The sequence below is a fragment of the Dasypus novemcinctus genome, chromosome 20 (assembly GCF_030445035.2).
Source record: "Dasypus novemcinctus isolate mDasNov1 chromosome 20, mDasNov1.1.hap2, whole genome shotgun sequence".
Taxonomy (NCBI): Eukaryota; Metazoa; Chordata; class Mammalia; order Cingulata; family Dasypodidae; genus Dasypus; species Dasypus novemcinctus.
The window spans coordinates 28625308-28651148 of NC_080692.1; the positions used below are offsets into that span (position 1 = coordinate 28625308).

At 42.2% G+C, this 25841-nt stretch overlaps 1 protein-coding gene across 3 annotated transcripts in view; it reads left to right on the plus strand.

Annotated features, from left to right (window-relative positions):
* Positions 1–660: 660 nt before the first annotated feature.
* Positions 661–25841, plus strand: part of LOC101411279 (solute carrier family 2, facilitated glucose transporter member 3) — a 96407-nt gene continuing 71226 nt past the window's right edge. The window contains exons 1-2 of one of the 3 annotated variants that reach the window (XM_004455267.5): positions 661–1006; positions 2963–3040. In XM_004455267.5, coding sequence (XP_004455324.2) covers positions 3020–3040 — 21 coding nt within the window. In that variant the 5' untranslated portion in view covers positions 661–1006; positions 2963–3019. The other 2 variants (XM_058282729.2, XM_058282728.2) reach the window with 2 other exon arrangements.

Genomic DNA, 25841 nt, shown 5'->3' on the forward strand with positions numbered 1-25841 from the left:
TTTTTTTTCTATATTTGGGCAATTTGAAGCTCCCCTATTCCTAATTCGGTTGCACACCTTTTCTTGTTTATTCACTGGGATATCCTCTTCTGAGCCCAAGTTAGCTCTTACATGTATAAAAAGAAATGAAATAGAGTTACTAAGAGATTTAAAATGGAGCTGGGAAGTCATTCTAGAAGTTACCCTTCGCTCATTTCAGTCAAATATTACCAACTGCCAAAAGCATGCAAAGCCTAAAGCAACAGTGTTCCTCAAAAACCCTTTGGACACCACAAACAAACCACAAGATAAAGAACTCAGTACACTGTTAACCTAAAGGACGTTTATCCACCAACCACAAACCATTTACCTAGTTTTTTTTCCCCTTTAAAAACCCTTGCCTGGAAATGACAAGATGGGGTATAATTTGAATGTGGGCTCCCTGAACTGCGATTCTAAGACATCCCACTCCACCACCACCACCACCACCATTCCCCATAATGTCTTTGTTGCTTTGCGGCTATTTAGTACGTTATTTCTCTGTTGACACAGGTTTGGGTCAGGGATAGAATAATCCCCCCAAAACACCTACGCGTTTGGTCTGTGAAGGCCCTCCCCTGGACTGTACCATCTTGGCAGCAGGGGGCAACTTTTAGTATCTAACCCCAAAACTCTGGAGTCCTTTTCAGGAGGTGGAGAGAAAGACAGCTGGGCTATCTATCAGAAAAGAGATGCTAAGTCCCAAAGAACTCGAGCAAGGGCCCAGGTCTTCCCACTGGGGTCTAGGCTCGCCCCTCACGCTGCCCCTCATGCTGTCTTGGGGGCGTTGGGGTCTGCGGGGTGTGTGGGGGGGTGCGGGTATCTCTTAAAGCAGAAACATCATCACCCTCCCAAAGGCGGCCTTAGGAATGGTAGGGCCCAGGACTGTTTCCCCTGAATGGTTCCCGCTCTCTACGCAGGAAGCCGCCTGAGGGGGCGCGCGGTGGGGCCTCGGGCGGCGGCGGGGGCTGGTCAGTTTGGTGTGAAGGTGAGAAGCGGGACGGAGACCTGGGTGGCCGGGACCGGCTGGTGGCCCCGCGGCTCACCCCGCCGCTCACCCCGCGGCTCACCCCGCGGGTGGGGGTGTACTCGCTTACAGAGGGAGCTGGGGTAAACGGAGTCACGTTTCACAACCACGTCAACGGATCCTTCAAAATAGAACCCTGGGGGCTTGGAGGCGGCGCGGGGTCCCAACGGCTGCGCGGCGGGCGGCGGAAGCGCGGCGGTGCCGGCAGGGTCGCTCCCCGGCGCGGCGGCCTGGGACCAGCCGAGGGCGCGGGTGGCCCTGGCGATGGGCGGTTGAGCAGATCCCAGCCGCGGTTGCCCCGTCCGCTCGGTGGGTGCGCAGCGCCGTTCCTGTGGCCGGCAGGTGGGGAACGAGCGTCCGAACCGGGGTCGGGGTGATGGTGGGTAGTTGCGGGAGTTGGGCTGGGCTAAGGAAGAAGGGGTCCTGCGGCTCTGGAGAAACTGGCGAGTAGCCACATGACATTGGAGAAAAATATTTTTTTCTGCTGAGCACCCTCTAAGTCCCGAGCGCCGCCCTAGGTGCACCGGGGGATCCCACAGGGAAAGAGAAGAGCAAAGACCCTCCCCTCCTGGGGCTTTATTCTAGGGACAAGACAGCTATGAAAAGGCATAGCTGTTCAATAAAATGCCAAGCAGTGATGAATCTTATGAAGGAAAATAAAGTAGTGTTAAGAAATGGGGAGGGGACTGCTGTTGTAAATTGGTGAAGGGAAGAGAGGAGGAAGCACTCAGGAAAGGCCTTTATGAGGAAGCTCTTTGGACCAGAGACCTGAAGGAAGTGAGGGAGCCACCAAACAATGATCCTGGCAGAAAGATCTGGACCAAAGAGGAGGGTCCGTGTTGGACTTGAAAGGTGTCTTTATCAGGAGGTTAAGTGCTATGCAGATAGGTTTTTGCAAGATGAAAATTGGAATTTTCGCAGAAAGTTACAGATTATCTATTCATTCAGTGCTTTATTCTTGAAGTGGGAGAGAAGGCAAGTAAGACCAAGTGCCCTTAGCAAAATACTGTTACTAATTTTATCCAGTTTAAGGCATGGACTGAATTTATTATTTCCGTCGATTTTCAAGAAGGGTATTCTGAGTTAATTTTCCACATTACTAAATAACACTTCAGTTTTTAGGAAATATATGTTTTCAGTTAAAAGAGGTGGGGTTTTTGGTTTTTGTTTTTTTTTTTTTTCTCTAAAATGAGAAGGATCTAGAAGAGAACTGATAGAGGAAGAGAGATGAGTGTGGGAGTGTGGAAGGAGGTAGAAATGAAAAGGAGAAGGTGATGAGGATGCTGTGGAATACTTGAAGGACCACTCTCCACTAATCTTCCTCCATCTCCTACCAGCTCAGGAAATAATACCAGAACTTTTAAGATCTAGCGTTTCAGCTAATCCAGAAAACTACCCATCCAAGTCAGAAGATCTGGTAGAGGAGGAAACAGACTCAGGCTTGGTAACTTGTGAAGTAGAATCATGATTTCCATCTCCACTGCAGCTCACTGGAAGCAGTTGAGGCTAGGATGAAGCTACAAGAAGGCAGCATGTTTCAAATATTTTAAATTTGATATGGTAAAGAAGCCACATTAAATCACAGAATTGTGTAACAGTAAAATCACTTATTCCAATCTCTGTTCATTTTCCAGATGGAGAGACTGCTAGTTGTAAACAGACATGACTCAAAATATAGAGGTGCTTTTCATCATACTCAGCTGTCTTTCTCTTTTTTCTCCACACAACCCTTAACCTGACAAAAAATTTTTCCCACTGGCTATGGACAAATGGAAAGAACTTTGTTGAGTACCCCAGAATTGAGTTAATCTAAGATATTATTAGAAATACTCCAGGTTTCAAGTCTTTATAGGAGTTTCCAGCCTTTGCCCTCAAAGAGCTAGATAGAGTGAGTAACTAGCCAATTATAATTTACAGGAATCAGAACCTTGACGAGGAATTGGAAGGAGAATCAGTTCTTAGTAGAGCAGCAAGATGGAGAGCAACAAACAGGATGTGAGTATTAAGAATTGATGTCAGATTGGTATCAAAGTGACGTGCTGTGGTTATGTTGTCAATCACAGCATTTACCATCTTCCTAAACCTTCCTTGTCTTGATAATGTGTGATATACGTAAGTGCATAGTGGTAGAGGCTATTGTAGCCAGTAGATTTGGTATATTCCCACATTCTCTCTATTTATAATTAATCAGCATTTGCCATTATGGTGTTTTGTTCTTTGATATTACCGAGAATAATAAGCATGATAAAAATAACCATGTTTACCATTGTGGGTGCAAATAGGCCTTGGTAAAAAATTATGCATAACTGATCTTGAGGTAATCTCCTTGGAAAGAGCATGGCTGTGCTCATGTAAAGAGTAATATATGAATGTGCTCAGTAGTTAGAGTTATTCTAAAAATGCAGACTCTGGAGTGTAACTTAGTCATATTTCTTGCAAAACATTGTGATGAAGATTCACAAAATGAGCCTTAGGAAATCTGGTGGCAAAATCACATATCGCTTAAAGTTACGTGTGGGTTTACCATATGTAATCATGTCTCAAAAAGATTATCTTGGAATTTGCTAGTATCTTGAATGGTTTGCATCTCAGACTGTCAGATTTTTTCCTGAACATTTTAATGGTCATACTTAGAAAACAGAGCTGGGGAAGGAAGTAGAGGAATAATTGCTCTTCTTCAGTACATTTTCCAAAAGATACATCTTTTGGAAAATCCAGAGTTAATCCATTTTTAAAGATATATTTACACAATAATTAAGACCATTTTGGAAATATTAGAGGAATCTGCACTATAAGAACAAGATATGAGATTCAGAGAGAAGCTGGTCAAAGAGTGATCTCTTTTTTTAAATGTGTTTGTTCCTCTGTCAACCAAGAGTGAAGCCACTGTGTCCCCTGCCCACCCCACCTCACCACCAGGGCCCCTGCTGCAGATCCTGGCTGTGACTCACCACATTTATATAATTTGATAATTAGATCTGACGACTTCAGATTGGGAGTTACTTTGTTTTCCATTTCAAAGGTCATGAAATATTACTTGTGATACATGTGAAGTTTCTAATTATACTAATTTTGTCAGTATTCAGATATTATATAATCATTTTTTTAATTTTAAAAGAAGTACATACTTGGGAAATAGTCAAATAATACAGAAAATAAAGGCCAAAATTCTCTGAAATTTGGTAGGAATTAAGAATAAATGAAAAAAAAAGAATAAATGAAGGTTAAATGTTTGTTGTTGTTATTACTGGTAATTAAAAAGTGATTTTAGGGAAGCGGACTTGGCCCAGTGGTTAGGGCGTCTGTCTACCACATGGGAGGTCCGCGGTTCAAACCCCCAGCCTCCTTGACCTGTGTGGAGCTGGCCCATGCAAGTGCTGATGTGCGCAAGGAGTGCTGTGCCATGCAGGGGTGTCCCCCGTGTAGGGGAACCCTACGCTCAAGGAGTGTGCCCCGTAAGGAGAGCCGCCCAGCGCAAAAGAAAGTGCAGCCTGTCCAGGAATGGCGCCGCACACACGGAGAGCTGACACAACAAAAAGAAACACAGATTCCCGTGCCACTGACAACAACAGAAGCAGACAAAGAAGAAGATGCAGCAAATAGACACAGAGAACAGACAATGGGGGGGGATTAATTAATTAATTAATTGATTGAAACAGTGATTTTACTTTTGACAAGGCCATTTGACATAACCAGATAAAAATGACTGTGAAAAATTGCCTTATTTCATACCTATTAGCCAGACACTATCATTAACTCTTTAAATAGCATCTATCTTTGCTGCTTATTGTAACAAACTGGATAATATACTCTAAGCACTTAGTAAAGTATTAGACTAGAGAAGATGTTAGATAACTGGGGATGTATTATTTACCTACAGTGATTTCTGAGGCAGATATTATTTGAAATCAAGGTTTAAGTGCTAGAGCTGACCCATGACCAGCATCTTTATACCAGAGTCCCTTTTCCTTTCCTCTGTCCTTCAGTGTTCCCCTAGTAGGCAGGTTAAGAATTCAAGAGGAATAGGAATCCTCATGCATTGTTGGTAGGAATGTAAAATGGCCCAGCACTGTATAAAACAGTTTGGTGGTTTCTCAGGAAGTTAAGTATAGAATTACCTATATGACATGGCAATTCCACTTCTTGGTATATACCCAAAAGAATTGAAAGCAGGGACTTGAACAGATATTTGCAAACTGATGTTCATAGCAGCATCATTCACAATAGCCAAAAGAGAGAAGCAACCCAAGTGTCCATCAACTAATGAATGGATAAACAAAATGTGGTATATACATACAATGGAATATTATTCAGCTATAAAAAGGAATAAAGGTCTAATAAATGCAGAAACATGGATGAATCTTGAAGAATCATGTTGAATGAAATAAGCCAGATGCAAAAGGGCAAATAATGTAAGCTCTCACTTACCTGAAATATCTAAAATGTGCAAATTCATAGAGACAGAAGATTACAGGGTACCAAGTGTTGGGGTGGGGAGTGGGGAGTTAATGGGTACACAGTTTCTGTTTGGGATAATAGGAAAGTTTTGATAATGGGTGGTGGTGATGGTTGTGCAACATTGTGAATGTAATTAGCACCACTGAATTGTATAGTTGAAAGAGGTTAAAATGGGGTTTTTATGTTGTATACATGTTACCAGACTAAAATTTTTTAAAAAGTTCAGGAAGAATCAGGAAAAATAGATTATTTTATATAAAAAGATAACCCACATTATTATCCACCCATTTTATTTCAGTTCAGGTTCAAGAGAGAATCAGGAAGGCATACAAATTAGAAAACAAATCTCAAAACTTTCAAAACATTCTTACTCTCTAGCCCTATGCAATCCCGCAGCTTGATATCAATGTTGGGAAATGTCACTTTTAATCATGATAGGAATCTGATATATTGTGTTTTTTCCCCCAAATATTTTTCTTCTAGCAAAACCATTAATGGGATAATAGTGTTATTTTTTCTGGAAAGTTGTGCTAATTCTCTGTGACTCATTTATTCATTCAAATATTCCTTGAGTAAGTGTTATGTGCAGAGCACAATTATTTTTTTTATTATTATTTTTAATTTATTATTGATTTTGTAAAAATATTACATAAAAAAAAATTATATGAGGTCCCATTCAACCCCACCACCCCCACCCCACCACTCCCCCCTGCAGCAACACTCACTCCCTTCATCATGACACAGCCATTGCATTTGGTAAGTACATCTCTGGGCATCTCTGCACCTCATGGTCAATGGTCCACATCATGGCCCATACTCTCCCACATTCCATCCAGTGGTCCCTGGGAGGATTTACAATGTCCAGTGATTGCCCCTGAAGCACCATCTAGGGCAACTCCAAGTCCCAAAGGCGCCTCCACATCTCATCTCTTCCTGCCATTCCCCATATCCATCAGCCACCATGTCCACTTTCCCATTCCAATGCCACCTTTTCTCTGTGGGCCTTGGATTAGTTGTGTCTGTTGCACCTCTATGTCAGGAGGAGGCTCAGATTCCACATAGATACTGGATGCAATCCTCCTACTTTCAGTTGTAGGCACTCTAGGCTCCATGGTGTGGTGGTTGTCCTTCAACTCCATCTTAGCTGAGTGAGGTGAGTCCAGTAAATCAGATTGTAGGAGCTGGAGTCTGTTGACGCTCAGGGCCTGAGAGCACAATTATTAATGTTAGGGACTGCCCAAATAGAGCTTCCATTCTAAGAAGGGAGTGATACATTCTAAGGAGAAAATTAAAGCAAGGTAGGGGATAGAAAATTGTGGAACAGGAGGTTACATCTCCATAGGGTGGTCAGGGAGAGCCTGTCTAAGGTGTATTTGAACTGAGAATAGAATGACAGTAAGGAGCCAGCCATGAGAAGATTTGGGGAAAAGTGTTTCAGACAAGAAACAACATATATAAAGGCCCTGGAGTATAAAGGTTTATCAGATTAGAGCAGGGGTCAGCAAATTTTTTTTCCACAAAAAAAGGCAACAGTATTCAAGAGAATAGTCACATAGGTCTTTGGAATAAAATTGAGAAATCCAGAAATAAACCCAGGTATCTGTGGTTTACTGATTTTTTTCAACAAGTATGTCAAGATCATTCAGTGGGGAAAGAATAGTTCTTTCAAGAAATGGTCTTGGGACAACTGGACAGCCACTTGCTGGTCCTTTCCGTCACACTGCATACAAAAATTAACTCAAAGTGGATAAAAGACCTAAACTGTAAAAGCTAAAATTAGAAAACTTTTAAAGGAAAACAAAGGCATAAAATTTAATGATCTTGAGTTAAGCAGTGGTTTCTTAGATATGTGTCTCAGTTTGCCAAAGGCTCCCAATGCAAAATACCAGAAATGGGTTGGCTTTTATAATGGGAAATTTATTAGGGGTAAAAGTTTACAGTTCCAAGTTTGCAAAAATGTCCAGATCAAGACACCATTAGAGATACTTTCTCACCAAAGTCAGCTACTGGTGATCATGGTGTACTGTCACATGGCAGGGCAAGATAATGTGTCTGCCAGTCTCTGCTGAGGTCCATGCCTTCCCTTCTAGGCTCACTGCCTCCTGGAGCCCAGCGGTGGGCATTTAAGCATATAACCAGCCTTGAGCTGCTCCATAGGCCCAGCCCCTTGGGGGCCTCTTTCTGTTTCTCTGTGCTCTGCTGATTTCAGACTCTGGGATCTCTTTTAGCCTCTCAGGGCTTCTCTGTCTTCCTGAAGTCCTCTCTCTCTCACATGACAGGTTCAAAATGGCAGCTTCATTTGCAAGTGTCTCTCTCTGTCCCTGCTTATATAAGGCCCAGTAAGAGAGCAGAGACCCAGCCTCACTGCTGTAGTCCAATCAAAATGATCTAACCAAGGTCCCTTAAACAAGTCTAATGCAATCAAAGGTTCTCACACCCAAAGGAATGGATTAGTTCAAAAACATAATCTTGGAGGGGGGCACGGATTCACCAAATTTAAACTGTCACAATATAACACCAAAAACCCAAGTAACAAAGGAAAACAATAGATCAATTGTACTTCATCAAAATAGAAAATTTCTGTCTTCAAGGAATACTATGAAGAGTTTGAAAAGACAACCCAAGAGGATGGGAGATAATTTTGGTAAATCATATATCTGACAAGAGACTTGTATATAGAATATATAAAGAACTACTACAACTCAATACTAAAAAGACAAATAACCTAATCAAAAAATGGGCATAGGCTCTGAATGGACATTTCTCAGAAGAAGGTATACAAATGACTAATAAGTATATGAAAAGATGCTCAACATCATTAGGCAACTGGGAAAGACAAATCAAAACAAGAGTGAGACACTACATCACACCCACTAGGTTGTCCATAATTGAAAAGAGACAATAACAGATATTGGCAATGATGTGGAAAAATTGGAACCTTCATACCCTCTAATAGGAATGTAAAACTGTGCAGCCATTTTGGAAAAGTCTAGCAGTTCCTCAAAAGGTCAAACATAGTTACTGTGCATGATGGTTAGGCTAATTAATGTGTCACCTCAGCCAGGTAATTGTGTCCAGTTGTTTGGTCAAGCCAGTACTGGGCTAATTATCATATAAGGACATTTATGGACATTAATCATCAATGAGTTGATTGCATAGATAACTGATTATATCTACAATCGACCATGGAGATTGCTGTCAGCCATGAAACATTTTATCCAATTAGTTGGAATGCCTGAAAAGGGGAAGTGATTTCAGCATTCAGCGAGAATTATCCAGTTTGACTTTGGACAGCCATCTCCTGGGAACTAATCAAGAACCTTCACTGGAGCCCCTGGTTTGCCGCCTGCCTGCAGAATTTGGACTTATGCATCCCCGTGGTCACGTGAGAGAATTTTATAAAATCTCATACTATTTACACATATTTCCTGTCAATTCTGTTTCCCTAGAGAACCCTGACTAATATACCATGTGACCCAGCGATTGCACTATTGGGCATTTATCTTAGAGAAATGAAAACATACACAAAAACCTGTACACAACTGTCCATAGCAGCTTTATTCATTATAGCCAAAAACTGGAAACAAGTCTTTCAAGGGTGAATGCTTAACTAAATTGGGATATAACCATACCATAAAATACTACTCAGCAATAAAAAGGAGCCAACCATTGATATACTGAACAACTTGGTGGATTTCAAGGGAATTATGCTAAATGAAAAAAGTTGATCTCAGAGGGTTACATATATGATCACTTTCATTTAACATTCTTAAAATGTTGAAATTGTAGAGATGAAGGAGACATTAGTGGTTGCCAGTGGTTGAGAGTAGTGGAGAGGTGCCTGGCTATAAAAGGTAAGCACGAGGAATTCTTGTGTTGGAACTATTTTATATCGCATGTGCTGGTGATTGTGTGGTAAAATTGCATAGAACTAAATACACACACATAATGAGTACTGGTAAAATCTAAATAAGGTGGATGGACTGTGTCAATATTAATTTCCTGGTTGTGGTATTGTATCACAGTTATGAAAGATACTGCCATTGAGGGAGCTGGGTGAAGAATATATGGGATCACTGTCCCATTTCTTAAAATTGCATGTGAGTCTACAATTATCTCAAAATAAAAAGTTAGGGAAAAAAGGAAAAATAGGTGGTAGGCTGCATTTGGCTTGCCAAACCAGTTTGCCAGCTAGATTTGAAGAACAACCAAGGGGGAGTACCATGCATCAAGGAGAAGAGTGGTAGGAAGTAAGGTTGAGGGGGCAGCCCAGAGCTAGATAATGGAGGGCCTATAGTCCATGGTGAGGTGTTTGAGAGGTTTTTTTCGGTGGTGTTGTTTCTCCCCCCACCCCCCTTGTGGCTTTTTGCTTGCTGTCTGCTCTCCGTGTCCACTCGCTGTATGTTCTTCTGTGTCTGTATTTATTTATTTTTATTTATTTTCCTCCCCCCCCCTTGCGGCTTACTTGTTGTCTGCTCTCTGTGTCCATTCACTGCACGCTCTTCTGTGTTTTTGCTTGCTTCTCTTTTTGTTGCATCACCTTGTTGAGTCGGCTCTCCGCAGCGCTTGTGGGCCGGGTGGCACTCTATGGCACTTGCGGGCGAGCCTGCCTTCACAAGGAGGCCCCGGGACGTGAACCCAGGGCCTCCCATATGGTAGATGGGAGCCTTACTGATTGAACCACAGCCGCTTCCCAAGGTGTTTGAGTTTTATTCTAAATATGATGGAAGGCCACTGGACGGTTTTTGAAATGGGGCAAATATGATCAGATTTTTTTTTTAGAAGATCACTGTTTCTGTTACGTGGAGAATAGACTATATGGGGGCAAATTTAGAGGTAGAAGGGTCAGTTTCTGGCTATTGTAGGCATCCAGGGGAAAGATGATGGTTACCTGAGTAAAGGTGGTGGTGACAAAGGTGGTGGTGACAAAGGTGGAAAGAAGCAGTCAGATTCAGAAGGCAGGACTTGCTAATAATGGGGTACAATGGTAACACAGAAATCAAGGCTAGTTCCTCTGTTTTTGTCTTAAGCAATTGAGGTGGGGAAAAATTGGAGAAGAACAAGTTAGAGTAGAGGAATAGGGCAGCAGCCTGAAGCTCTCCCTCTCTTTCTCTCTTTTTTTAAAGATTTATTTTATTTATTTATTCTCTGCCCCCCTGGTTTGAGGTTGCTCTCTGCTCTCTGTGTCCATTTGCTGTGTGCTCTCTGTGTCAGCTCATCTTCCCTTTAGGAGGCACCAGGAACTGAACCCAGGACCTCCCTTGTGGGAGAGAGGTGCTCAATAGCCTGAGCCACCTCAGCTCCCTGCTTTGTTGTGTCCCTCATTGTCTCTCCTCTTTGTTGTGTCATTTTGTTGCATCAGCTCACTGTGCCTGCCCATCATGCCAGCTTCTCCAGGAGGCACCAGGAACTAAACCCAGGATCTCCCGTGTGGTAGGCAAAAGCCTAATCGCTTGAGCCACATCCGTTTCCCCTAAAGCTCTCTTGAGTTTGAGGTTCCTATTAGCCTTCCCAATCTGGAGCTTAGAAAGCAGGTCCAGGCTGGAGACAGATTTGACGTAGATGGTAATTAAAGCCAAGGGACTGGGGGAGACAACCCAGAGGTGAGTGTGTATGAGAAAGAAAAGAGTTCCCACAATTGAACCCTCAGGTACTCTAGAATTTAGAAATGCTGAGAAAATGCATAAACTAGTGAGATAAAATGGAAACTAGCTCTAAAGAATTGAAAGCAGGACCTCAAAAGAGATACCTAAATATCAATGTTACACACAAGAACCAAAAGGTGTAAGAAACCCAAGTAGTCCATCAACAGGTCAGTGTATAAACTAAGTGTGGTATATAGATGCAATGAAATATTATACACTTAAAGGGAAACCTATAATGACAGAAAGCAGATTAGTGATTACTTAGGGCTGGGGGAATGCTTGTGGGGAGTGGGTGATAGCTAAAGGAGTGGGGGTTTCTTTTTGATGTGATGAAAATGCTCTAAAATTGACTGTGGTGATGGTTGCACATATCTGTGAATATACTAAAAAAATTGTATTATGCACTTTAAATTTATAACTGTGAATTGTATCTCAGTAAAACCATTAAAGAAGAAACCAAGACAGACTGGGGGAAGCGGATTTGGCTCATCTGATAGAGCGTCCGCCTACAACATGAGAGGCCCAGGGTTCAAACCCCAGGCCTCCTGACCTGTGTGGTGAACTGGCCCATGGGTAGTGCTGATGCACACAAGGAGTGCCATGCCACGCAGGGGTGTCCCCTATGTAGGGGAGCCCCACGCCCAAGGAGTGTGCCCCATAAGGAGAGCTGCCCTGCGAGAAAAAAGCGCAGCCTGCCCAGGAGTGGTGCCACACACACACACAGTTGATGCAGCAAGATGATGCAACAACAACAACAACAAAAAGCACAGTTTCCCAGTGCCACTGACAAGAATGCAAGTGGACACAGAAGAACACACAGCGAATGGACACAGAGAGCAGATGGGGGGAGAGGGAGAAGGGGAGAGAAATAAATAAACAAATGTTAAAAAAAAAAAAGTAGTGTATCAAAAGCCAAGCAAATTCACAACATCTGTAATAAAAAATATATTTTTAAAAAAATATTGTGGGTTGGGGGGAAAATACACTAAATGTAAGCTAAGGACTATAATTGGTAATAATATTTTGATGATACTCTTGCATAGTTTGTAACAAATGTTTCACAACAATGCAAAGTGTTGGTGGGAGGGTGATGTATGAGACCCCTATGTGATGTTATATATGTATATTTTATAAGTTCACAATCTTTACTATATACTTATTGTTTATGCATGTTCATGTATGAATGATATACTTCAATTTTTTTAAAAGGTAAAAAAAAAAATTCTCTGGTTAAAAAAAAACACAAAAAGACAGGTTAGTAATTTCCAGGGCTTAAAAATTAGGAGACAGAGGGGGAAAGAGGGAGAGGAAAAGAGAGAAGTGGGTGCATTTTTTGAATGGCAGCATGTGGGATATTTTCTAGTGATGTAACTGATCTGTATCTTGACTGGTGGTGAATAGACAAACCTATACATGTGATAAAATTTCATAGAATTACACATACACAAATAAGACAGGAAATATGAAAGAAAGAAAAAAAGCCAAGCAGAAATCATCAGTTTTGTCAGATGTTTTTAACTGGTTGAGTAAGATAAGTTAGAGAATTGACAATTGAATTTGGTAAGATGGGAGTTTGTTGATAATCTTGATAGGAGTGCTTTAAACAGAGGGAAGGGACTAAAGCCTTATTGGAGTTTTTGAGAACTGGGGGGTGAGAAATAGTTGGAAATAGGTGATGAGGGTCTCCCTAAAAGTTATGAATGAAATGCTGAACCTACTCTGTGGTACTTTTAGAGGAGTGAGATACTTTAACTTGGAAGATCAGGAAAGGGATCATGGAAAAGGTGATGTGTCAGTCAGGGTTTTCTAAGGAAACAAACCAACAGGAGAGATCTGTAAATAGTATGAGATTTTATAAAATTGTCTCGGGCAACCATGGAGATGCACAAGTCCAAAGTAGGTAGGGCAGGTTGCAAACCAGGGGCTCTGATGAAAGTCCTTGATAATTTCCCCAGGAGATGCTAGCTGTCTGAAGTAGAGATGGGAATTCTCTCTGTGAATGCTTAAATCACATCCCTTTTCAGGCCTTCAGCTGATTGGATGAGATGTCACTCACTGCTAATAGAAATCTTCTCAGTTGATAGCTATAACCAGCCATCTATGCAATCAGCTAACTGATGATTAAAGTTCATGAAATAATCTTGTATTGCAATTAGTTCAGGGCTTGCTTGACCAAACAACAGGGTAGCATTACCTGACCAAGTTGACACATTAGCCTAACCATTACAGTCTGCCCTTTGTCAATTTGGGAGCCATACACATCACCGTAAACCATACTTAGTCTCTAAATAAAAACAATAACAGATATGTATATATATATATATTTCCACGTAACAATATTCAGTTATCCTTCATGCAACCAGAAATGTACTAAATTCCTCCAGAATAAGGTGCAAGTCCTTGGGTAAATATTCACTCCTAAACTTTCCATCCTTAAATACTATGACATGAAACTAATATAACTTATGTCATATGATAAGGGGAAAGGATAGGGAAGAAAGCAAAGATACTCATTTTATGTGCATTTACAAACATAACTAAACAAGGAAGAAATATTCATGACCATTACGATCCTCGTTTCTGTGACTGGTTTTGTGGTTGGAATTCACATTTATCATTACCTTCTTCCACTACCCATTCCATGTTCCCTTTATCTCAGCAGACACCTTAGCTGGCCATGGTTCTTTGCCTGGTGGGGTGACCCAGACTTGCTATCCTGAAGATTCTGGGCCATTGTTAGTCCTGCTTGATTGGGTTTTTGCAGTTTTCCATTGACTTGGATCACAGGGCATGTTGGTATTAAGAAATGCCCTAAGGGAGTTCCTGTATTTCAGGCAAACTCTTCTTTACTTCCGTTGTGTAGGTGCAGTCCTATTTCCCCTTGTTAGTCAGGGTCAGTCACCCCAGCCAGTACAGTAATTCCCTTCTTTGCCTGTTGATTCAAAGGCATGAGGTGCCCAAAGTGGCCAGATGGCAATCTTAACTTCCAGTTCAATGGAATCATTGATGTCTTCCCTGGTGGAAACTCTCCTCTTTTGGAACTAAGACCTGTAGACCAACAGAGCTTAAGGTTGCAGGGACAGGAAGGATATCACTAGATGTAATAGTGAGTGGTGCCTCTCCCATTTCCACCCCTTGATTCCTGAGCCCGTGAAGCCTGGTTATGGGAGAAACAGCACCATAGAGTGGATGCTGATTTCAAGCGTACACAGCGTCCTAGAAAACATTGCCTCAGGCTTGCAAGGTATGGCCACCTAGTTGGCACCATAATTGAGCCTTCAAAAGGCCATTCCACCATTCATTCAATCCAACTATTTCAGGATGATGGTGAACATGATAAGACCAGTGAATTCCATGAGCATATATGCCCATTCCAGCACATCGTCTACAGTGAAGTGGTTTCCTTGATCAGAAGCAATGCTGTGTGAAGTACTGTAGAGTTTTGAATTATTTCTGAATTCCAGAAATAGATATTGAACTATGTTTGTAAATTGATCTGTTCCTCTGGACATATTAGATTGTATTAAATTCAGAGGTTTCACTGTTACTTTAAAGCTTTGATTGGGCCACGTCAGTTGGATGTTGAGTCCCTGCCCCCTTTGTGCACAGGAATTCACAGAGAAAACTACACAGCAGAGGAGGGAGTTAGAGAGTTTGGGGCTGGTGCCCCAGGAAGTAAACACACAGGAGAAGAAGATAGAGGAATAGAGACAGTTCCATAAACATGACAGAGGTCCTGGGAAGAGAGAGAGCCTGAGAGTCTACATCTGACCTTGTGGAGAGAAGAGAACAGCTGAGACCAGAAAAGAACGAGCCCCAGGACAGAGACTAGAAGAATCCCAGCCTACTACTGATAGTGAAAGAATCTGGGACATTAAGAGGAAGAGGGAGGCTGAACCCTTGCAGACATTGGCAGCCATCTTGCTCCAACACATGGCAACAGACTTTGGTGAGGGAAGTAATGTGCTTTATGACCTGGTAACTGTAAGCTTCTACTCCAAATAAATACCCTTTATAAAATTCAACAGTTTTGTGTGGTCTATGTATCTTAAAAAAAAAAACAAAAACAGACTTCTAGTACTTTGCATCAGCATCCCTTTGGCTGACTAATACAAATACCATGGTGGTGGATAGACATTTGGTAAGCACAGATGGTAGTTTTAGAGAAGCATTCCATTCAGGGGAGGCAAACCCATACCAGGAGTATGTGTCTATTACAGTTAGAACAAATCACTGCCCCTTCTGTGATGGAAGTGGTCCAATGTAATCAACCTGCCACCAGGTAGCAGGCTGATCATCTTGGGGAATGGTGCTATATCAGGAGCTGAGTGTGGATCTCTGTTGCTGGCAGATTGGACACTCAGCAGTGGTGTAGCCAAGTCAGTCTTGGTGAGGGAAAGTCCATGTTGCTGAGCCTGTGCATAATCTCCATCCCTAGCACCATGGCCACTTTATTCATGAACCCATTGGGCAATGACAGGAGTAGCCAAGAAAAGATGCTGAGTGAGTCATCATATCCACTTGATTATTAAAATCTTCCTCTGCTTGAAGTCACCCTCTGTTGAGCTTTTTTTTTTTTAAAGATTTATTTTATTTATTTCTCTCCCCTTCCCCCCCCACCCCAGTTGTCTGTTTTCTGTGTCCATTTGCTGCATGTTCTTCTTTTTGTTGCTTCTGTTGTTGTCAGCGGCACGGGAATCTGTGTTTCTTTTTGTTGCGTCATCTTGCTGCATCAGCTCTCTGTATGTGCTGCACCATTCCTGGGCAGGCCGAACTTTCTTTTGCGCTGGGCAGCTCTCCTTACGGGGCGCACTCCTTGAGCGTGGGGCTCCCCTATGCAGGGGGCACCCCTACGTAACACAGCACTCCTTACGCACATCAACACTGCGTGTGGGCCAGCTCCACACAGGTCAAGGAGGCCTGGGGTTTGAACTGCGGACCTCCCATGTGGTAGATGGATGCCCTAACCACTGGGCCAAGTCCGCTTCCCCTCTGTTGAACATTTACATGGGGCACAAATATTTTCATGGTTTTTTGCTCATTCAGAAAGGACTATCCACATACCTTCTCCCCAGACCTCTTTGTCACTAATTTTCCAATCATATCCCTTCCAAGTCCCTGAACATCCAGATGAACCATTGGCAACAGCCAGTTAATCAGTGTACAGAAGCACCGCCAGCCATTTCTCCTTCCAAGTAAAATGAATGACCAGGTGCACTGCTCGAAGTTCTGCCTGCTGGGAGGATTTGCCCCCACCACTGTACTTTAGGGTCATCCAGAAAGGGACTGCAGTGTTGCAGCTGTCCACTTTCAGGTGGTACTTGCAGATCATGCAGAACCATCTGTAAACCAGGCCTGAGTTTTCTCTTCCTCAGCCAACTGATTATAAGGAACTCCCCAAAATTTTGCAGTTATGGGCTGGGAAAGAGAAGGTAATGTGGCAGGAGTGGTGACCATGGGCATTTGGATCACTTCCTCATGTAACTTACTTGTGCTTTCAGGGCCTGCTGAAGACCTATCTCAATTATACCACTTCCACTTTATTATGGAGTGCTGCTCTTCATGCCCAACTTTATAGTTTGGTGGGTCAGACAATACTCAGCTCATGATTGGAAACTCAGGTCTCATGGTAACTTTGTGGCCCATAGTTAATCATTCATTCTCCACTAAGGCCCAGTAGCATGCCAAAAGCTGTTTTTCAAAAGGAGAGTGGTTATCTGCAGAGGATGGCAGGGCTTTGCTCCAAAATCCTAAGGGTCAGCATTGTGATTCTCCTGTAGTGGCCTGCCAAAGGCTCTAGGCAGCATCTCTACATGCCACTGACACTTCAGCACCACTGAATCTGCTGGATCATATGGTGCAAGTGGTAGTGCAGCTTGCACAACAGACTGGACCTGTTACAGAGCCTCCTCTTGTCCTGGCCCCCTCTCAAAACTAGCAGTTTTTCTGGTCACTCAGTAAGTGGGCCATAATCGCACACCCAAATGGAGAATGTGTTATCTCCAAAATCCAGAGAGACCAACTAAGCATTGTGCCTCTTTTTTGGTCATAAGAGGCCCAGATGCAACAGCTTATCCTTTACTTTAGAAGGGATATCTTGAAATACCCCATACCACTGGACACCTAGAAATTCCACAGAGGTGGAAGTCCCCTGTATTTTTTTTCTTTATGCCGCCCTCCCCTTGCAGCTTTTTTTTCTTGCTGTCTGCTCCCTGTGTCCATTTGCTGTGCATTCTTCTGTGTCTGTATTTATTTATTCGCCCCCTTGTGGCTTGCTTATTGTCTGCTCTCTGTGTCCATTCACTGCGCACTCTGCTTTGTTTTTGCTTGCCTCCCTTTTTTGTTGCGTCACCTTGCTGAGTTGTCTCTCCATGGCATTGGTGGGCCAGGCGGTAGTCGGCGGTGCTCGCGGGTCGGGTCGCCTGGGCCAGTGGCTCTGCACAGCATGCAGGTGAGCCTGCCTTCACAAGGAGGCCCCGGGATGCGAACCCAGTGCCTCCCATACGGTAGATGAGAGCCCAACTAATTGAGCCACAGCTGCTTCCCCAGCCCCCTGTATTTTTGTTGGATTTATCTCCCATCCTGTCTAATGAAAATGCCTTTCCAGTAAGTCTAGAGTACTTGCTACTTCTTGCCCACTAGGTACAATCAACATGATATCAATATAATGGACCAGTGTGATGTCTTGTGGGAGGGAGAGATGATCAAGGTCTCTGCAGACAATATGATATAAGACTGGAGAGTTGATATAATGATATAATACCCCTGAGTCAGGAGAGTGAAGGTATATTGCTAGCTTTGCCAGCTGAAAGGTAACTGTTTCTGGTGGTCCTTACTAACAGCAATTGAGAAAAAAGCATTTGCCAGATCAATAGTTACATACCTGGTACCAGGGTACATGCTGATTTGCTCAAGCAATGATACCACATCTGGAACAGCAGCTGCATTTGGAGTCACCACCTGGTTAAATTTATGATAATCTACTGTCATCCTCCAAGATCCATCTCTTTTCTGCATAGGCCAATAGGAGAGTTGAATGGGGATTTGGCTGTTTGAGATTATTTTATGAATCTCATAAAGAAAGATTATGTTTGTAAACTAATCTATTCCACTGGGTGTGATTCCCTTTGAATTACATTAAATTCAGCTGAGTTGTCTTTGATTAGATTACCTATTAAGTTTAGGGCTTTTGATTTGACTATGTCAGTGGGCATCACTCAGGTTGAGTCTCCATTCTTTGCTGGGTCTGATATAAATGAACACTTACACTCTCAGACACAAAGAAGAGAGAGCTCTCTCATTTTTCATTCTGCCATGTAACAGAAAGGAGAAGGCTTGAGTGAAGAGCAGAACAGCTGAGACTGATATAGGAGGCCTGGAAATAAACAAGCCCTATGCCAGGAGAGTGAGGACTACAGAATCACTTCAGCACAAAACCCCAAGAGGCTGGGCCCACATTGCTGAGAAGGAAGAGGAAGCCTGGAGGGGAAGGAGAAACCAAGCAGAGATTGCCCACCATCTTGCTTCAACACGTGGCAGCTGACTTTGGTGAGAGTGTACCTCTTACGGTGCCTTGAGTTGGGCTTTTTATGGCCTTGGAACTGTTTAGCTTTTACCCCAAATAAATACCCTTTATAAAAGCCAACATATTTCTGGGTTTTTGTATCAGTACCCCTGTGGCAGACTAATACAAGGGATGTGGTTGGAGTTACCACCCCTGCATCCTTCAAATCCCTGATGGTGGCACTGATCTCTGCAATCCTTCCAGGAATCCAGTATTGCTTCTCTCTCTTTTTTTTTTTTTTTTTTTTTTAGTTTTTTTTTCCCCCAGAAGTCCCAGGGCTTGATCTTGGGACCTAATACTTGCAAAGCAGGCACTCAACCACTAATCTATACCCTCTCCACTCCTGTATTGTTTTTGTTTTTGTTTTTAGGTACCAGGGCTGGGGATTTAACTGGGACCTTGTATGTAGGAAGCTGGTGCTCAACTGTTGTAGAGAAGTGGGGTGTGCGCCGTATTGAAGGCCAGGACACGAGAACTCTGAGAAGGAAGTTGGTTTATTTTGAAGTTGGTTTATTTTGACCGGCCGGACTCGGCAGACTCTTGTCCTAATAATAACCGAGCCCCGAATAGCATTTTTTGGTCCCTTTATACAGAGGTTTAAGGTTAGGGAGACAAAGGGTGGTGGTATGCAAACAGACCTTTGGCTAGTTTCTTCAGCATTTGATCTGAGTATCAGATAGGTTATTTCCTCCAGGTGAGTTGCATATTCCCCACATTCCAAGCCAGCTTGGATTTAGCATATCTTCCACATTCCATCTGGATGCAACCTTGAATGCACATTCAGTTTTACATCCTTTCTGAACATTCAAAGACTGTAGGGCCTATATTACTTATTTGGACTTTTAGGGACTAGGTATACTTGGAAACAATTTGGAATTTATGCACAGGCTATATCACAACCACTGAGCCACATTGGCTCCCTTGAGTTGGCTCTCTTATCTGTTTGCTTGTTGTTTGTTTTTTTTTTTGTTTTTAGGAGGCACCGAAGACTGAACCCAGGACTTCCTGTGTGGGAAGCAGGCACTCAACTGTCTGAGCCATATCCACTCCCCCAGTATTGCTTTTGACTTAATTATTTTGCTCAGTAGGGACAGTTCTAGTGGCTTCCACTTGGCCTTTCCTACCATAATAGCCCTCACTCCTCAAGTCAGGGATCTGATGTGGGGATTCTGCCAGTTACTGAATATGTCTCTTCCAAATATGCATTCTGGAACTGGGGAAATAACCACAGAGTGGCTCCAGGGACCCACTGGACCCCACTGTGAGACAAACCTGATCTAAAACTCCATTGATCACCTGACCTCCATAAGTCCCTGCTCTGACTAGTAGACCACAGTGACATTTTGGTTCTCCTGGAATTAATGTCACTGCTGAGCCAGTGTCAAATAATCCCTGAAATGTGTGATCATTTCCTTTTCTCCAGTGCACAGTACCCTGTTAAAAGGCTGTTGTCTCTTTGGGGAAAGCTGGGAGGAAGAGTAACACTTTAAATTTTTGGCAGTGTAACAAGATCCTTTCCCAAAGGGACCTGGCCTTCACCTCATTCATGGGGCTCTGGGTCTGTAAACTGTCTCAAGTCTGGGAATTGATTAAGGGGCCATGACTCTTTCTGTAATTCAAGTTAGGGTTTTGTTCACTCAATTTAAAACTCTTCTTCTTATACAGTTGAAGTAGGAATTTATTAAACCGCCCATCTATTTTACTTCTTGGTAGCCAACTCCATAGTTCTATGCAACTTAGCCTCTTTTGATTGCTGCTTTGCGTCTGCCTTTCATTGTGGCAGGCACTCCCACCTTGTCTTTGGCGATTAAGTGCAGCTTCTTGGCTCATCTCCATAGTGTTTAAGGATCCTGATTCCATGACAGCACTTCCCACAGTAATATCTGGCCTACAGGAAATTCCCACATGACTATGGGAATGCACAAATCCAAATTCCGTAGGCAGGCTGCAAACCAGGGGCTCTGATGAAGGTTCTTGATTTCCCCAGGAGCTCCTGGCTGTCTGAAGTAGAGATGGGAATTCTCTCCCTGTGAATGCTAAAAAAACTTCCCCTTTTAAGGCCTTCAGTTAATTGGATGAGACTTCACTCATTGCTGACTGCCTTCTTCTCAGTTGATTGTAGATGTAACAAGCCATCTATGCAATCAGCTCACTGATGATTAAAGTCCATGAAATGCTCTTGTATTACTGTTAGCCCAGTGCTTGCTTGACCAAATGGTACTGAGTACCATTACCTGGCCAAGTTGACACATTAGCCTAACCATCATGGGTGGCATTTACTCTGGACTTTGAAAGAGGAAAAGAATTTTGAGAGAAATAGATTTGGAAAGATAATTCCAGGCAGAGAAAACGCTATTGCCAAAGAAGAGGGAGCTGACATTCACCTGTGACTGGTGCTTTTGCCAATCTGCCTTCAGGGCCTGTAGCTATGGTGAATTGCATCCTTGATAGTGCCAGAGCTGTTTAGCAATAGGCCACGAGGTGGCAGTATGTATCTTTGAGGCATCCCTCCAGTACTAAGTAAAGGGTTGGGGAGGAGAGAGGCTAGAAATGAGAATCTGGCATAGATGTAGCTGAGGTGAGGCAAGTGGATTGTTGTATTTAATTAGGCTTGAAAGTGCTGTCATGGTTCTAGCAGTGAAAAGGGGAAGGCTTCCAGAAAAGAGAATAAACTTGGGGACATTTAGGGAAAAGACCAGGGAGAAGGTAAAAGGAAAGAAAGCTGTCTGCGGGGTAGTAGTACCATGGGGTTTAAGTCGTAGAGGCAGAGAGGAGAAACCAAAAAGAAAGTCAGAGACTTGCAGTGGAGGATGAAGCACTGAAAGTAAGACAAGGAGCAGTGATCTTCAATATTTTTACTTGTTTAAGCCCAAGATAATTTTGCAAAACTATGTACTCCCGTACACATTTTTAACTTGCCATCTAAAATGTTTCATTGTATGTTTAAACAGGTACCGGGTATTAATTTCTGCTGTCTTAGGAGAGTGTATTAATGTTTTCAGGGCTTTTCCTAGCCTTTCATGCACCTTTGTGCAAATTAGGTAAAGGGACCTCTGAGAAAAAGGCAGAGTGCACAGGTTTTCTAGAAATGGTAAGATTGTGCAAAGAAACAGATGCCCCTTTCTCCGGCTGGGGAGCATGGCCTGACAGTGGTTTGCGTGCTGTATTTCAGCCTTCAGTTACCCAAAGAAACTAGAGTTCAGACTCTCCTTACCCCAAGAAACTGTACAACCACACCAAGAGGCCTTTAAACTAACTTTAAACTATAAAAACCTTGAAATAGTGACATGGCTTATTTCAAATTATGGAAAGTGTCTGCCATATAAACTAAATGACAAAACCATTTTTCATGATCAAACCAATGAAAAATTAGGCTGTCAGAAAAAAAAATCTGATTTCATTTTTTATTTCAAATAAAAATGTTAACATATGTCCCTGTGCCAATCATTTACTTAATTCTAAGGCAGATAGATATGCCATGGATCTTTGTTTAGGATTTTTGTTTTGTTTTTAATCAGTTGATACTTTTAAAACTTTGGCACAAAGAGTCACTAAGAGGGCTTGTTAAAACATATTCTTTGGTCGAACTTTGCAGAAATTCGAATTAGTAGTTGTCATTGGGGCCAAGAATTTGCAGGTCTGACAAGCTCCCAGGAAGTTCTTACACTGCCAACCCATAGATGATCACATTTTGAGTAGCACTAAATAAAATAAGGCACTAACTACTCTCTAGTAATTTCCATCAATGCTCTGTTTGCTGTCACAGGAGCTATGCACTCTGGGATGGTGCCTATTTACCATAGTAAAAGTTAGGATGGGTTAGAGATATGCTTTTCTTGTGCAAAGTAGAGAAAGTAGTGAAAAGAAAGGTGGGAAATAAAAAGGAGAAAACCAAGGACATACTTTTAAGAAAGTGTTTTAGGAAAGAGAGCACATGAAATTTGAAGATTTGAAAATTTTTTCTTTAAAAACAGGTACCCCAGTTTGAATGCTACTGGATTAAAAAACATGTGACCAAAGAGGTTGAAATGTCATGTCAGGTTCTACATTAAATAATGTGAAATTGTGTGCAAAGTGGTATATAGCTAATTGCTGCAATCAGCTCACAATAGGTTGGCTCGAAGGGAAGACAATGGAGAAATTTATGAAATACAGGACAGAGAGAGATGCAAGAGAGGAGATAAAGATGGGACCAGAGAACTACCCAGCTTCTGGAACTGACAGCCTCGACCCTAGTTTCTACCTTGTATTTATTGGAAACTACCAAGCAGCTGTTTGCCATCAGAACTGCAACATCATCTACAATAATAGGGAACAACTGCAACATCTACAACAGAACAGGTGAAATTCTTTTTCCCACAGCTAATAATTATAAAATGATATTTATAAGTCTCCTTCATGTTGTAAGACTGGAGCACTTAGAAGGAGCATTGGTGAATTGAAAGGAAAAATGGTAACTTTTAGATAGGGAGGGCCTCAGGCCTGATCAGAGACTGTGAAGTGGTGGGGAATCACATGACCTGTTTGGATTTCCTCTAAAGTTCTGCAGTATTACTGATACAGCCATTGGGGTAGCAGGAATGAAGTCATCAAAAAATAAATAGGAACTGAAATTGGCATAACTATTTTAATAGGATGTAAAAATGGGTTGTCAAATGTCCACAGTGGGAATTAAGGGGTGGGAAGTGATGAAATCATCTTACTGGGCAAATGACACTTGTTGATTTCCTAAACTGCACTTAACGAGATTCGCCACTGGGGAAAGTCTGCCCATGATTGAACTATTGCATGACCTCTGGTTGAAGGAGTCCTTGCTTCCTTTTTTTTTTTTTTTTTAAGATTTCTTTCTTTCTTTCTTTCTCTCCCGTCCCCCGCCCCCCCACCTTGGTTGTATGTTCTCTGTGTCTATTTGCTGCGTCTTCTTTGTCCACTTCTGCTGTTGTCAGTGACACGGGAACCTGTGTTTCTTTTTGTTGCATCATCTTGTGTCATTTCTCTTTGTGTGCAGCACCATTCCTAGGCAGGCTGCACTTTCTTTCGTGCCGGGCGGCTCTCCTTACCGGGTGCACTCCTTGTGCGTGGGGCTCCCCTACACGGGGACACCCCTGCATGGCAAGGCACTCCTTGCGCGCATCAGCACTGCTCAAGGGCCAGCTGCACACAGGTCAAGGAAGCCCCGGGCTTGAACCGTGGACCTCCCATGTGGTAGACGGATGCCCTAACCACTGGGCCAAGTCCGCCACCTGAGTCCTTGCCTCCTATTCAGTGTGGAACTCAGCACAATTGTAACAACATAGTACGTTACAATTTGCCATGAACTTTAACGTATATTATTTCCTCATTCCCAACACATTATATATCCTGCCATAACCCACTGGATATACTGGGAGAGAGTTTAAACTACAGTGTAAATTATAATCCATGTGGTGCAGGAGTGCTCCAAAATGTATTCACCAAATGCAATAAATGTGCCACAATGATGAAAAAGGTTGTTGACGTGGTAGGAGAGGGATGGGGTAGCGTGTGGGGTATATGAGAACCTCATACTTTTTAATGTAACATTTTTTTGTGATCTTTGTATCTTTAAAAAATACATACAATAAAATTATTAAAAACTGAATAAACAAAAAAAAAACCCTCAATGCCTGTCACAGTTCTACAGATGTAAACTTTAAAGCACCCCTTGGCATAGTCATACAGTTTGTAATAGGCCTTCCTTCCACTTTACACAGTGAATTCTTTTTACCATCTTATGCTGCCCAATATAAAGCCAGTCATTTGTGCCAGTGGAAGCTATTGTATGACGAAACCACAATAATTTATGTCATTTTCAATATCTACTAGCAGATTTCCTTCCTAATTTATCCAATACAAAATATTTTTTCATTTCTGTAGTTGAAACAGATGGATGGCAGGTGACTGATATTTAATTTTTTATGCACAATCTACACATGGATAATTAAAAATTATCAATATCATATTCCTCAACCTAAGGAGAAAGGAAAAATAGCTTTTATTTATTGGTATCGTATTAGGAAATTCCACCACTTTATCTGATTTCATCTTCCTAACAATCTATGAGGTGGAACAGAACTTTAGCAACCTCTGTTTAGGCAAAAAAATCATTCACTATTTAACTAAAATTCTTTTTTTTTTTTTAATATTTGTTTTCCCCTCCCCTGCTCCACCCTCACCCTGCTGTTGTTGCTCTCTGTGTCCATTCTCTGTATCTATTTCTCTTTTTTGTCTTCTCTTCTCATCTTTCTCCTCTAGTATTCAGAGGGATTCAATCCTGGGGACCTCTGATGTGGAGAGAGGTTCCCTGTCAGTTGTGCCACCTCAGTTCCTTTTCTCTGCTGTGCTTCACTTTGACTCTCCCTTTTGTCTCTCTCTTGTTGCATCATCCTCTTGCTGTGTGACTCACTTGCACGGGCACTGGCTCACCACGCAGGCACTCGGTTCACCACATGGGCACTGGCTTACCGCGCAGGCAGACTTTCTCTTCTTCTTTTTCTCCAGGAGGTCCCAGGGATTGAACCTGGATCTTCCCATATGATAGGCAGAGCCTATTCACTTAAGCCACATCCGCTTCCCTAAAATTCATATTTTACTGTTTTGTTTGTTTTTACTACATCTGGCAACCCTGTCTCTTTCTTTTATCCTGCGTATTAAAAAATTACTTTTCTTTAAAACATACTATATAACTTTAAAAAAAATCCCTCAGTAGTATTCTTTTGTTTCATTGATGATGTTTGGATTAGAAAATGAGCAAGAATTAGAGGCGAAAAGGTGGCTAATGTTTTGGATAACTGTTATAGGACTCTACTGAAGAACCTGTAGGGAGTTCCAGAAATTTAACTATTCCCAAATATATCTATGAGTCTTAAATCCTTAATCCTAATTTTATTTCAAAATTATTTAGTTCTCTTAAAAAGTCAACTTTGCAAATAGTTATACTGGTGAAATCTTGCAGAGATAATTGTAAAATTTTAGAACTCAAAGAGACCTTGGAGATCATTTTGTCCATAGAGTTCCCAGAGCCTAACTCCTAGAGCATTGGACTGTATAACACAGTGAATCCTGTGGTGGAAGATGGACTGTGGTTAACAGAACAAAAATGAGAACGTTC